The sequence below is a fragment of the Engystomops pustulosus genome, unplaced genomic scaffold (assembly GCF_040894005.1).
Source record: "Engystomops pustulosus unplaced genomic scaffold, aEngPut4.maternal MAT_SCAFFOLD_59, whole genome shotgun sequence".
Taxonomy (NCBI): Eukaryota; Metazoa; Chordata; class Amphibia; order Anura; family Leptodactylidae; genus Engystomops; species Engystomops pustulosus.
In genome coordinates, this window is record NW_027284967.1 from 513071 (window position 1) to 526329 (window position 13259).

General features: G+C 57.4%; 1 protein-coding gene across 1 annotated transcript in view; it reads left to right on the forward strand.

Annotated features, from left to right (window-relative positions):
• LOC140106886 (inter-alpha-trypsin inhibitor-like) overlaps positions 1–13259 on the forward strand; it is a 104437-nt gene that overhangs the window by 20771 nt on the left and 70407 nt on the right. Inside the window, exons 3-5 of the mRNA XM_072131510.1 lie at positions 1892–2068; positions 3531–3584; positions 3676–3754. Of these exons, the coding sequence (XP_071987611.1) occupies positions 1892–2068; positions 3531–3584; positions 3676–3754 (310 nt within the window). The remainder of the gene's footprint in view (positions 1–1891; positions 2069–3530; positions 3585–3675; positions 3755–13259) is intronic.

The following is a 13259-nucleotide window of genomic DNA, read 5'->3' on the forward strand; positions in this document are numbered from 1 at the left end:
GAGATCCCAGCACAGGATGAGACGAGAAGGTCCCGGGCGCAGGATGAGACAATGAAAGTGGGGGGCGTGGCCGTCGGACAACCCAATGGATTTGGAAAAACAGCAGAATTTTAAAAATAATTTGTATCGCAAGATCACATCGCACTCACATGCACCAGGAAGAAGGTCAACTTCCGGCGGACCTCGGCGCAGCGGCAACACCTAGTGGATATCGGGCGCATGATCTTAGTGAAACCGAATCCACATCGGACAACGCGCCGCTGGATCGCGAATGGACCAGGTAAGTAAATCTGCCCCATTGGTGAGAACATGAAGTAGTCTTTGATTTTAAGGGTTAATATTATTCCCCTCTTGGGTCACATGACCAGGGTTACATCATGACTAAGGTTTGAAATGCGTTGATCGTTTCCTGTGGGATTTTACTCGATGTACTAAACGCTGCGTCACCAATAAAGACGACACAGAAGCCGCTCTGGACCTTCTCGTCTCCTTCTGCGGCCGGGACCTTCTCGTCTCATCCCGCGCCCGGGACCTTCTCGTCTCATCCTGCGCCGGGACCTTCTCGTCTCCTTCGGCGCCCAGAAACCTTCTCGTCTCCTCCCACGCCTGGGTCCTTCTCGTCTCATCCCGTGCCCGGGACCTTCTCGTCTCCTCCTGCCCCGGGACCTTCTTGTCTCCTCCTGCCCCGGGACCTTCTCGTCTCATCCTGTGCCCGGGACCTTCTCGTCTCCTCCTGCCCCGGGACCTTCTCGTCTCATCCTGCGCCGGGACCTTCTCGTCTCCTCCTGCCCCGGGACCTTCTCGTCTCCTCCTGCCCCGGGACCTTCTCGTCTCATCCTGCCCCGGGACCTTCTCGTCTCATCCTGTGCCCGGGACCTTCTCGTCTCCTCCGGCGCCCGGAACCTTCTCGTCTCATCCTGTGCCCGGGACCTTCTCGTCTCCTCCCACGCCCGGGACCTTCACGTCTCCTCCTGCCCCGGGACCTTCTCGTCTCATCCTGTGCCCGGGACCTTCTCGTCTCATCCTGCGCCGGGACCTTCTCGTCTCATCCTGCGCCGGGACCTTCTCGTCTCCACCGGCGCCCGGAACCTTCTCGTCTCCTCCCAGGTCCTTCTCGTCTCCTCCCGCGCCCGGGTCCTTCTCGTCTCATCCCGTGCCCGGGACCTTCTCGTCTCCTCCGGCGCCCAGAAACCTTCTCGTCTCATCCTGTGCCCGGGACCTTCTCGTCTCCTCCCTCGCCCGGGACCTTCTTGTCTCCTCCTGCCCCGGGACCTTCTCGTCTTATCCTGTGCCCGGGACCTTCCCGTCTCCTCCTGCCCCGGGACCTTCTCGTCTCATCCTGCGCCGGGACCTTCTCGTCTCCTCCCGCGCCCGGGACCTTCTCGTCTCCTCCTGCCCCGGGACCTTCTCGTCTCCTCCGGCGCCCGGAACCTTCTCGTCTCCTCCGGCGCCCGGAACCTTCTCGTCTCCTCCCAGGTCCTTCTCGTCTCCTCCCAGGTCCTTCTCGTCTCCTCCCGCACCTGGGTCCTTCTTGTCTCCTCCCGCGCCCGGGACCTTCTCGTCTCCTCCTGCCCCGGGACCTTCTCGTCTCCTCCGGCGCCCGGAACCTTCTCGTCTCCTCCGGCGCCCGGAACCTTCTCGTCTCCTCCCAGGTCCTTCTCGTCTCCTCCCAGGTCCTTCTCGTCTCCTCCCGCACCTGGGTCCTTCTTGTCTCCTCCTGCCCCGGGACCTTCTTGTCTCATCCTGCGCCCGGGACCTTCTCGTCTCATCCTGCGCCCGGGACCTTCTCGTCTCCTCCCGCGCCCGGGACCTTCTTGTCTCATCCTGCGCCCGGGACCTTCATGTCTCATCCTGCACTGTTAACCCTTGGTGTTGTCTTTTTCTTCTGCAGCTGCCGTCTGTGACCTCCCCGAGGACCAGGGTCCATGTCTGGCCATGATCGTCATGTGGTATTATAACAAGGAGCGGCAGGTCTGCGACACTTTCATCTACGGCGGGTGTCAGGGCAACGGGAACAGATTTGACAGTAGTGATGAGTGCGTCACCCGCTGCGTGGTGCCAAAAAAAGGTTTGTGACCCTTCCAGATCTGTACGTGTAGTCGTCTTTAGAAGGGGCGGGGATCAGGGGCTCCAGGGGGGTTGTGGCCATTACAGGTTGCTCATTGGGTTCTGAGGTTCAGCTTGGGCGGGGCTCTAACACTCGCCTGATACAGGGGTCAGGCCCTCAGAGACACTGCTGCCAAAAAAGGTTTTTTAAGAAGTTAAAATTAAGAAAAAAAAGTCTGTAGAACGTGATGGACACAGAGAGTAAAGACACTCTGGTTTATTCAAAACTATATATATATATATATATATATATATAGTATATATCCCTGCAGTCACTAAACGCTGCACACGTGAATCTATCCTTGAATGTGGAGGGAGGTGACTGTGGGGACAGGAAAGTGTGGAGTGGAGGGAGGTGCCTGTGGGGACAGGAGAGTGTGGAGTGGAGGGAGGTGACTGTGGGGACTGGTGAGTGTGGAGTGCAGAGAGGTTACTGTGGGGACTGGTGAGTGTGGAGTGGAGGGAGGTGACTATGGGGACAGGTGAGTGTGTAGTGGAGGGAGGTGACTGTGGGGACAGGAGAGTGTGGAGTGTAGAGAGGTTACTGTGGGGACAGGTGAGTGTGGAGTGGAGGGAGGTGACTGTGGAGACTGGAGAGTGTGGAGTGCAGGGAGGTGACTGTGGGGACAGGTGAGTGTGGAGTGGAGGGAGGTGACTATGGGGACAGGTGAGTGTGTAGTGGAGGGAGGTGACTGTGGAGACAGGAGAGTGTGGAGTGCAGAGAGGTGAATGTGGGGACTGGTGAGTGTGGAGTGCAGGGAGGTGACTGTGGGGACAGGTGAGTGTGGAGTGTAGAGAGGTGACTGTGGGGACAGGTGAGTGTGGAGTGGAGGGAGGTGACTGTGGGGACAGGTGAGTGTGGAGTGGAGGGAGGTGACTATGGGGACAGGTGAGTGTGGAGTGGAGGGAGGTGACTATGGGAACAGGTGAGTATGGAGTGGAGGGAGGTGACTATGGGGACAGGTGAGTGTGTAGTGGAGGGAGCCAGTGACTGTGGGGACAGGTGAGTGTGAAGTGCAGGGAGGTGACTGTGGGAACAGGTGAGTGTGGAGGGAGGTGACTATGGGGACAGGTGAGTGTGGAGTGGAGGGAGGTGACTATGGGGACAGGTGAGTGTGGAGTGGAGGGAGGTGACTATGGGGACAGGTGAGTGTGGAGTGGAGGGAGGTGACTATGGGGACAGGTGAGTGTGGAGTGGAGGGAGGTGACTATGGGGACAGGTGAGTGTGTAGTGGAGGGAGCCAGTGACTGTGGGGACAGGTGAGTGTGAAGTGCAGGGAGGTGACTGTGGGAACAGGTGAGTGTGGAGTGGAGGGAGGTGACTATGGGGACAGGTGAGTGTGGAGTGGAGGGAAGTGACTGTATAGACAGATGTGGTCAGCTTCTGAGTGAAACCTGATGTATTTCTTCTCTCTGGTTTGCAGGGAGGTCTGGGGTGGCTCAGGACTCGGAGGCCTCTGGTTCCGGAACAGATGCAGGTAGTGGACTACTCCCATCATCTCCCGGGGAGGGGTCTGCTCTCTATCTATGCTGACCTTTCTCCACTCTATTCTGTGTCTTACTCCATAGGGCTCATCATCGGCATCGTGTTTGGAGTCATCTTTGGAGGGGCTTTCCTTGTTACACTTGCACTATACTTGGTCCAGAGGTGAGTTCATACAGAATGTTCTAATCCCAGAGATCTCACTCAGACAAACCAAATGTATATAACCTGCGCAATGTCTGGCCCTGAGCCCAATACACCTGCCCCGTCTTTAGCTCTGACCTCTTATATCTGATCCTGTCAAACCAAACCAGTCTCTAGTCCTGACCCCAACAGACCTCACTTGTGCAGAGCCCAGCCCTAACCATGTCACAACTGAGCAGCCCCAACTCTCATAGAACTGACCCTAGAGTACATGAACATCTCCGACCCCCATAGACCTGACCCTAGAGTACATGCCCAGCCCGACCCTCATAGACCTGCCCCTAGAGTACATGACCATCCCCGACCCTCATAGACCTGACCCTAGAGTACCTGCCCAGCCCAGACCCTCATAGACCTGACCCAAGAGTACATGACCAGCCCCGACCCTCGTAGACCTGACCCTAGAGTACATGCCAAGCCCCGACCCTCATAGACCTGACCCTAGAGTACATGCCCAGGCCCGACCCTCATAGACCTGACCCTAGAGTACATAAACATCCCCGACCCCCATAGACCTGACTCTAGAGTACATGACCAGCCCCGACCCTCATAGACCTGACCCTAGCGTACATACCCAGCCCCGACCCTCATAGCCCCGACCCTCATAGACCCAACCTAGTGTACATGCCCAGCCCCGACCCTCATAGACCTGACCCTAGAGTACATGCTTAGTCCCGACCCTCATAGACCTGACCCCAGAGTACATGACCAGCCCCGACCCTCATAGACCTGACCCTAGAGTACATGCCCAGCCCCGACCCTCATAGACCTGACCATAGAGTACATGCCCAGCCCCGACCCTCATAGACCTGACCCCAGAGTACATAAGTAGCCCCAACCCTCATAGACCTGACCCTAGAGTACATGCCCAGTCCCAACCCTCAAAGACCTGACCCCAGAGTACATAACTAGCCCCGACCCTCATAGACCTGATCCTAGAGTACATGCCCAGCCCCGACCCTCATAGACCTGACCCTAGAGTACATGACCAGCCCCGACCCTCATAGACCCAACCCTAGAGTACATGACCAGCCCGACCCTCATAGACCCGACCCTCATAGACCTGACCCTAGAGTACATGACCAGCCCCGACCCTCATAGACCCGACCCTCATAGACCTGACCCTAGAGTACATGACAAGCCCCGACCCTCATAGACCTGACCCTAGAGTACATGACCAGCCCCAACCCTCATAGAACTGACCCTACAGTACCTGACGATCCCCGACCCTCATAGACCCGACCCTAGAGTACATGCCCAGTCCCAACCCTCAAAGACCTGACCCCAGAGTACATAACTAGCCCCGACCCTCATAGACCTGACCCCAGAGTACATGCCCAGTCCCGACCCTCATAGACCTGACCCTAGAGTACATGATCAGCCCCGACCCTCATAGACCTGACCCTAGAGTAAGTGCCCAGTCCCGACCCTCATAGACCTGACCCTAGAGTACATGTCCAGCCCCGACCCTCATAGACCTGACCCCAGAGTACATGACCAGCCCCGACCCTCATAGACCTGACCCTAGAGAACATGCCCAGTCCCGACCCTCATAGACCTGACCCTAGAGTACATGACCAGCCCTGACCCTCATAGACCTGACCCCAGAGTACATGCCCAGCCCCGACCCTCATAGACCTGACCCTAGAGTACATGCCCATTCCCGACCCTCATAGACCTGACCCCAGAGTACATGACCAGCCCCGACCCTCATAGACCTGACCCTAGAGTACATGCCCAGTCCCAACCCTCATAGACCTGACCCTAGAGTACATGACCAGCCCCGACCCTCATAGACCTGACCCTAGAGTACATGCCCAGCCCCGACCCTCATAGACCTGACCCTAGAGTACATGCCCAGCCCCGACCCTCATAGACCTGACCCTAGAGTACATGCCCAGTCCCAACCCTCAAAGACCTGACCCCAGAGTACATAACTAGCCCCGACCCTCATAGACCTGACCCTAGAGTACATGCCCAGCCCCGACCCTCATAGACCTGACCCTAGAGTACATGCCAAGCCCCGACCCTCATAGACCTGACCCTAGAGTACATGACCAGCCCCGACCCTCATAGACCCGACCCTAGAGTACATGACCAGCCCCGACCCTCATAGACCTGACCCTAGAGTACATGACCAGCCCCGACCCTCATAGACCTGACCCTACAGTACCTGACGAGCCCCGACCCTCATAGACCTGACCCCAGAGTACACGACCATCCCCGACCCCCATAGACCTGACCCTAGACCTGACCCTAGAGTACATGACCAGCCCCGACCCTCATAGACCTGACCCTAGAGTACATGACCAGCTCCGACCCTCATAGACCTGACCCCAGAGTACATGCCAAGCCCCGACCCTCATAGACCTGACCCTAGAGTACATGACCAGCCCGACCCTCATAGACCTGACCCTAGAGTAAATGCCCAGCCCCGACCCTCATAGACCTGACCCCAGAGTACATGCCCAGCCCCCACCCCCATAGACCTGACCTTAGAGTACATGACCATCCCCGACTCCCATAGACCTGACCCTAGAGTACATGAACATCCCCGACCCCCATAGACCTGACCCTAGAGTACATGCCCTGCCCCGACCCTCATAGACCTGACCCTAGAGTACTTGATCAGCCACGACCCTCATAGACCTGACCCTAAAGTACATGACCAGCCCTGACCCTCATAGACCTGACCCTAGAGTACATGACCAGCCCCGACCCTCATAGACCCGACCCTCATAGACCTGACCCTAGAGTAGATGACCAGCCCCGACCCTCATAGACCTGACCCTAGAGTACATGACCATCCCCGACCCTCATAGACCTGACCCTACAGTACGTGACAAGCCCAGACCCTCATAGACCTGACCCCAGAGTACCTGACGAGCCCCGACCCTCATAGACCTGACCCAAGAGTACATGACCAGCCCCAACCCTCATAGACCTTACCCTAGAGTACATGACCAGCCCCAACCCTCATAGACCTGACCCTAGAGTACATGACCAGCCCCGACCCTCATAGACCTGACCCTAGAGTACATGACCAGCCCCGACCCTCATAGACCTGACCCTAGAGTACATGACCAACCCAGACCCTCATAGACCCGACCCTCATAGACCTGACCCTAGAGTACATGACCAGCCCCGACCCTCATAGACCTGACCCAAGAGTACATGACCATCCCCGACCCCCATGGACCTGACCCTAGAGTACATGACCATCCCCGACCCTCATAGACCTGACACTAGAGTACATGACCATCCCCGACCCTCATAGACCTGACCCTAGAGTACATGACCAGCCCCGACCCTCATAGACCTGACCCTAGAGTACATGCCCAGCCCCGACCCTCATAGACCTGACCCAAGAGTACATGACCAGCCCCGGCCCTCATAGACCCGACGCTCATAGACCCGACCCTCATAGACCCGACCCTAGAGTACATGACCAGCCCCGACCCTCATAGACCTGACCCTAGAGTACATGACCATCCCCGACCCTCATAGACCTGACCCTACAGTACCTGACGAGCCCTGACCCTCATAGACCTGACCCCAGAGTACCTGACGAGCCCCGACCCTCATAGACCTGACCCCAGAGTACATGACCATCCCCGACCCCCATAGACCTGACCCTAGAGTACATGCTTAGTCCCGACCCTCATAGACCTGACCCCAGAGTACATGACCAGCCCCGACCCTCATAGACCTGACCCTAGAGTACATGCCCAGCCCCGACCCTCATAGACCTGACCATAGAGTACATGCCCAGCCCCGACCCTCATAGACCTGACCCCAGAGTACATAAGTAGCCCCAACCCTCATAGACCTGACCCTAGAGTACATGCCCAGTCCCAACCCTCAAAGACCTGACCCCAGAGTACATAACTAGCCCCGACCCTCATAGACCTGATCCTAGAGTACATGCCCAGCCCCGACCCTCATAGACCTGACCCTAGAGTACATGACCAGCCCCGACCCTCATAGACCCAACCCTAGAGTACATGACCAGCCCGACCCTCATAGACCCGACCCTCATAGACCTGACCCTAGAGTACATGACCAGCCCCGACCCTCATAGACCCGACCCTCATAGACCTGACCCTAGAGTACATGACAAGCCCCGACCCTCATAGACCTGACCCTAGAGTACATGACCAGCCCCAACCCTCATAGAACTGACCCTACAGTACCTGACGATCCCCGACCCTCATAGACCCGACCCTAGAGTACATGCCCAGTCCCAACCCTCAAAGACCTGACCCCAGAGTACATAACTAGCCCCGACCCTCATAGACCTGACCCCAGAGTACATGCCCAGTCCCGACCCTCATAGACCTGACCCTAGAGTACATGATCAGCCCCGACCCTCATAGACCTGACCCTAGAGTAAGTGCCCAGTCCCGACCCTCATAGACCTGACCCTAGAGTACATGTCCAGCCCCGACCCTCATAGACCTGACCCCAGAGTACATGACCAGCCCCGACCCTCATAGACCTGACCCTAGAGAACATGCCCAGTCCCGACCCTCATAGACCTGACCCTAGAGTACATGACCAGCCCTGACCCTCATAGACCTGACCCCAGAGTACATGCCCAGCCCCGACCCTCATAGACCTGACCCTAGAGTACATGCCCATTCCCGACCCTCATAGACCTGACCCCAGAGTACATGACCAGCCCCGACCCTCATAGACCTGACCCTAGAGTACATGCCCAGTCCCAACCCTCATAGACCTGACCCTAGAGTACATGACCAGCCCCGACCCTCATAGACCTGACCCTAGAGTACATGCCCAGCCCCGACCCTCATAGACCTGACCCTAGAGTACATGCCCAGCCCCGACCCTCATAGACCTGACCCTAGAGTACATGCCCAGTCCCAACCCTCAAAGACCTGACCCCAGAGTACATAACTAGCCCCGACCCTCATAGACCTGACCCTAGAGTACATGCCCAGCCCCGACCCTCATAGACCTGACCCTAGAGTACATGCCAAGCCCCGACCCTCATAGACCTGACCCTAGAGTACATGACCAGCCCCGACCCTCATAGACCCGACCCTAGAGTACATGACCAGCCCCGACCCTCATAGACCTGACCCTAGAGTACATGACCAGCCCCGACCCTCATAGACCTGACCCTACAGTACCTGACGAGCCCCGACCCTCATAGACCTGACCCCAGAGTACACGACCATCCCCGACCCCCATAGACCTGACCCTAGACCTGACCCTAGAGTACATGACCAGCCCCGACCCTCATAGACCTGACCCTAGAGTACATGACCAGCTCCGACCCTCATAGACCTGACCCCAGAGTACATGCCAAGCCCCGACCCTCATAGACCTGACCCTAGAGTACATGCCCAGCCCGACCCTCATAGACCTGACCCTAGAGTAAATGCCCAGCCCCGACCCTCATAGACCTGACCCCAGAGTACATGCCCAGCCCCCACCCCCATAGACCTGACCTTAGAGTACATGACCATCCCCGACTCCCATAGACCTGACCCTAGAGTACATGAACATCCCCGACCCCCATAGACCTGACCCTAGAGTACATGCCCTGCCCCGACCCTCATAGACCTGACCCTAGAGTACTTGATCAGCCACGACCCTCATAGACCTGACCCTAAAGTACATGACCAGCCCTGACCCTCATAGACCTGACCCTAGAGTACATGACCAGCCCCGACCCTCATAGACCCGACCCTCATAGACCTGACCCTAGAGTAGATGACCAGCCCCAACCCTCATAGACCTGACCCTAGAGTACATGACCATCCCCGACCCTCATAGACCTGACCCTACAGTACGTGACAAGCCCCGACCCTCATAGACCTGACCCCAGAGTACCTGACGAGCCCCGACCCTCATAGACCTGACCCAAGAGTACATGACCAGCCCCAACCCTCATAGACCTTACCCTAGAGTACATGACCAGCCCCAACCCTCATAGACCTGACCCTAGAGTACATGACCAGCCCCGACCCTCATAGACCTGACCCTAGAGTACATGACCAACCCAGACCCTCATAGACCCGACCCTCATAGACCTGACCCTAGAGTACATGACCAGCCCCGACCCTCATAGACCTGACCCAAGAGTACATGACCATCCCCGACCCCCATGGACCTGACCCTAGAGTACATGACCATCCCCGACCCTCATAGACCTGACACTAGAGTACATGACCATCCCCGACCCTCATAGACCTGACCCTAGAGTACATGACCAGCCCCGACCCTCATAGACCTGACCCTAGAGTACATGCCCAGCCCCGACCCTCATAGACCTGACCCAAGAGTACATGACCAGCCCCGGCCCTCATAGACCCGACGCTCATAGACCCGACTCTCATAGACCCGACCCTAGAGTACATGACCAGCCCCGACCCTCATAGACCTGACCCTAGAGTACATGACCATCCCCGACCCTCATAGACCTGACCCTACAGTACCTGACGAGCCCTGACCCTCATAGACCTGACCCCAGAGTACCTGACGAGCCCCGACCCTCATAGACCTGACCCCAGAGTACATGACCATCCCCGACCCCCATAGACCTGACCCTAGAGTACATGACCAGCCCCGACCCTCATAGACCTGACCCTAGAGTACATGACCAGCCCCGACCCTCATAGACCTGTCCCTAGAGTACATGACCAGCCCCGACCCTCATAGACCTGACCCCAGAGTACATGACTATCCCCGACCCCCATAGACCTGACCCTAGAGTACATGACCAGCCCCGACCCTCATAGACCTGACCCTAGAGTACATGACCAGCCCCGACCCTCATAGACCTGACCCTAGAGTACATGACCATCCCCGACCCTCATAGACCTGACCCTAGAGTACATGACCAGTCCCAACCCTCATAGACCTGACCCTAGAGTACATGCCCAGCCCCGACCCTCATGGACCTGACCCTAGAGTACCTGATGAGCCCCGACCCTCATAGATCTGATCCCAGAGTACATGATCATCCCCGACTCTCGTAGACCTGACCCCAGAGTACATGACCATCCCTGACCCCCATAGACCTAACTCTAGAGTACATGACCAGCCCCGAACCTCATAGACCTGACCCTAGAGTACATGACCAGCCCCGACCCTCATAGACCTGACCCTAGAGTACATGACCAGCCCCGACCCTCATAGACCTGACCCTAGAGTACATGCCCAGCCCGACCCTCATAGACCTGACCCAAGAGTACATGACCATCCTCGACCCCCATAGACCTGACCCTAGAGTACATGACCAGACCTGACCCTAGAGTACATGACCATCCCCGACCCTCATAGACCTGACCCTAGAGTACATGCCCAGTCCCAACCCTCAAAGACCTGACCCCAGAGTACATAACTAGCCCCGACCCTCATAGACCTGACCCCAGAGTACTTGCCCAGTCCCGACCCTCATAGACCTGACCCTAGAGTATATGATCAGCCCCGACCCTCATAGACCTGACCCTAGAGTAAGTGCCCAGTCCCGACCCTCATAGACCTGACCCTAGAGTACATGCCCAGCCCCGACCCTCATAGTCCTGACCCCAGAGTACATGACCAGCCCCGACCCTCATAGACCTGACCCTAAAGAACATGCCCAGTCCCGACCCTCATAGACCTGACCCTAGAGAACATGACCAGCCCTGAGCCTCATAGACCTGACCCCAGAGTACATGCCCAGCCCCGACCCTCATAGACCTGACCCTAGAGTACATGCCCATTCCCGACCCTCATAGACCTGACCCCATAGTACATGACCAGCCCCGACCCTCATAGACCTGACCCTAGAGTACATGCCCAGTCCCAACCCTCATAGACCTGACCCTAGAGTACATGACCAGCCCCGACCCTCATAGACCTGACCCTAGAGTACATGCCCAGCCCCGACCCTCATAGACCTGACCCTAGAGTACATGCCCTGCCCCGACCCTCATAGACCTGACCCTAGAGTACATGACCAGCCCCGACCCTCATAGACCTGACCCTACAGTACCTGACGAGCCCCGACCCTCATAGACCTGACCCCAGAGTACATGACCATCCCCGACCCCCATAGACCTGACCCTAGACCTGACCCTAGAGTACATGACCAGCCCCGACCCTCATAGACCTGACCCTAGAGTAAATGACCATCCCCGACCCTCATAGACTTGACCCCAGAGTACATGCCAAGCCCCGACCCTCATAGACCTGACCCTAGAGTACATGCCCAGCCCGACCCTCATAGACCTGACCCTAGAGTAAATGCCCAGCCCCGACCCTCATAGACCTTACCCCAGAGTACATGCCCAGCCCCCACCCCCATAGACCTGACCTTAGAGTACATGACCATCCCCGACCCTCGTAGACCTGACCCTAGAGTACCTGACCAGCCCCTACCCTCATAGACCTGACCCTAGAGTACATGCCCAGCCCCCGACTCCCATAGACCTGACCCTAGAGTACATGAACATCCCCGACCCCCATAGACCTGACCCTAGAGTACATGCCCTGCCCCGACCCTCATAGACCTGACCCTAGAGTACATGATCAGCCCCGACCCTCATAGACCTGACCCTAGAGTACATGACCAGCCCTGACCCTCATAGACCTGACCCTAGAGTACATGACCAGCCCCGACCCTCATAGACCCGACCCTCATAGACCTGACCCTAGAGTAGATGACCAGCCCCGACCCTCATAGACCTGACCCTAGAGTACATGACCATCCCCGACCCTCATAGACCTGACCCTACAGTACCTGACAAGCCCCGACCCTCATAGACCTGACCCCAGAGTACATGACGAGCCCCGACCCTCATAGACCTGACCCCAGAGTACATGACCAGCCCCGACCCTCATAGACCTTACCCTAGAGTACATGACCAGCCCCAACCCTCATAGACCTGACCCTAGAGTACATGACCATCCCCGACCCTCATAGACCTGAACCTAGAGTACATGACCAACCCAGACCCTCATAGACCCGACCCTCATAGACCTGACCGTAGAGTACATGACCAGCCCCGACCCTCATAGACCTGACCCAAGAGTACATGACCTTCCCCGACCCCCATGGACCTGACCCTAGAGTACATGACCATCCCCGACCCTCATAGACCTGACCCTAGAGTACATGACCATCCCCGACCCTCATAGACCGGACCCTAGAGTACATGACCAGCCCCGACCCTCATAGACCTGACCCTAGAGTACATGCCCAGCCCCGACCCTCATAGACCTGACCCAAGAGTACATGACCAGCCCCGACCCTCATAGACCCGACGCTCATAGACCCGACCCTCATAGACCCGACCCTAGAGTACATGACCAGCCCCGACCCTCATAGACCTGACCCTAGAGTACATGACCATCCCCGACCCTCATAGACCTGACCCTACAGTACCTGACGAGCCCCGACCCTCATAGACCTGACCCCAGAGTACCTGACAAGCCCCGACCCTCATAGACC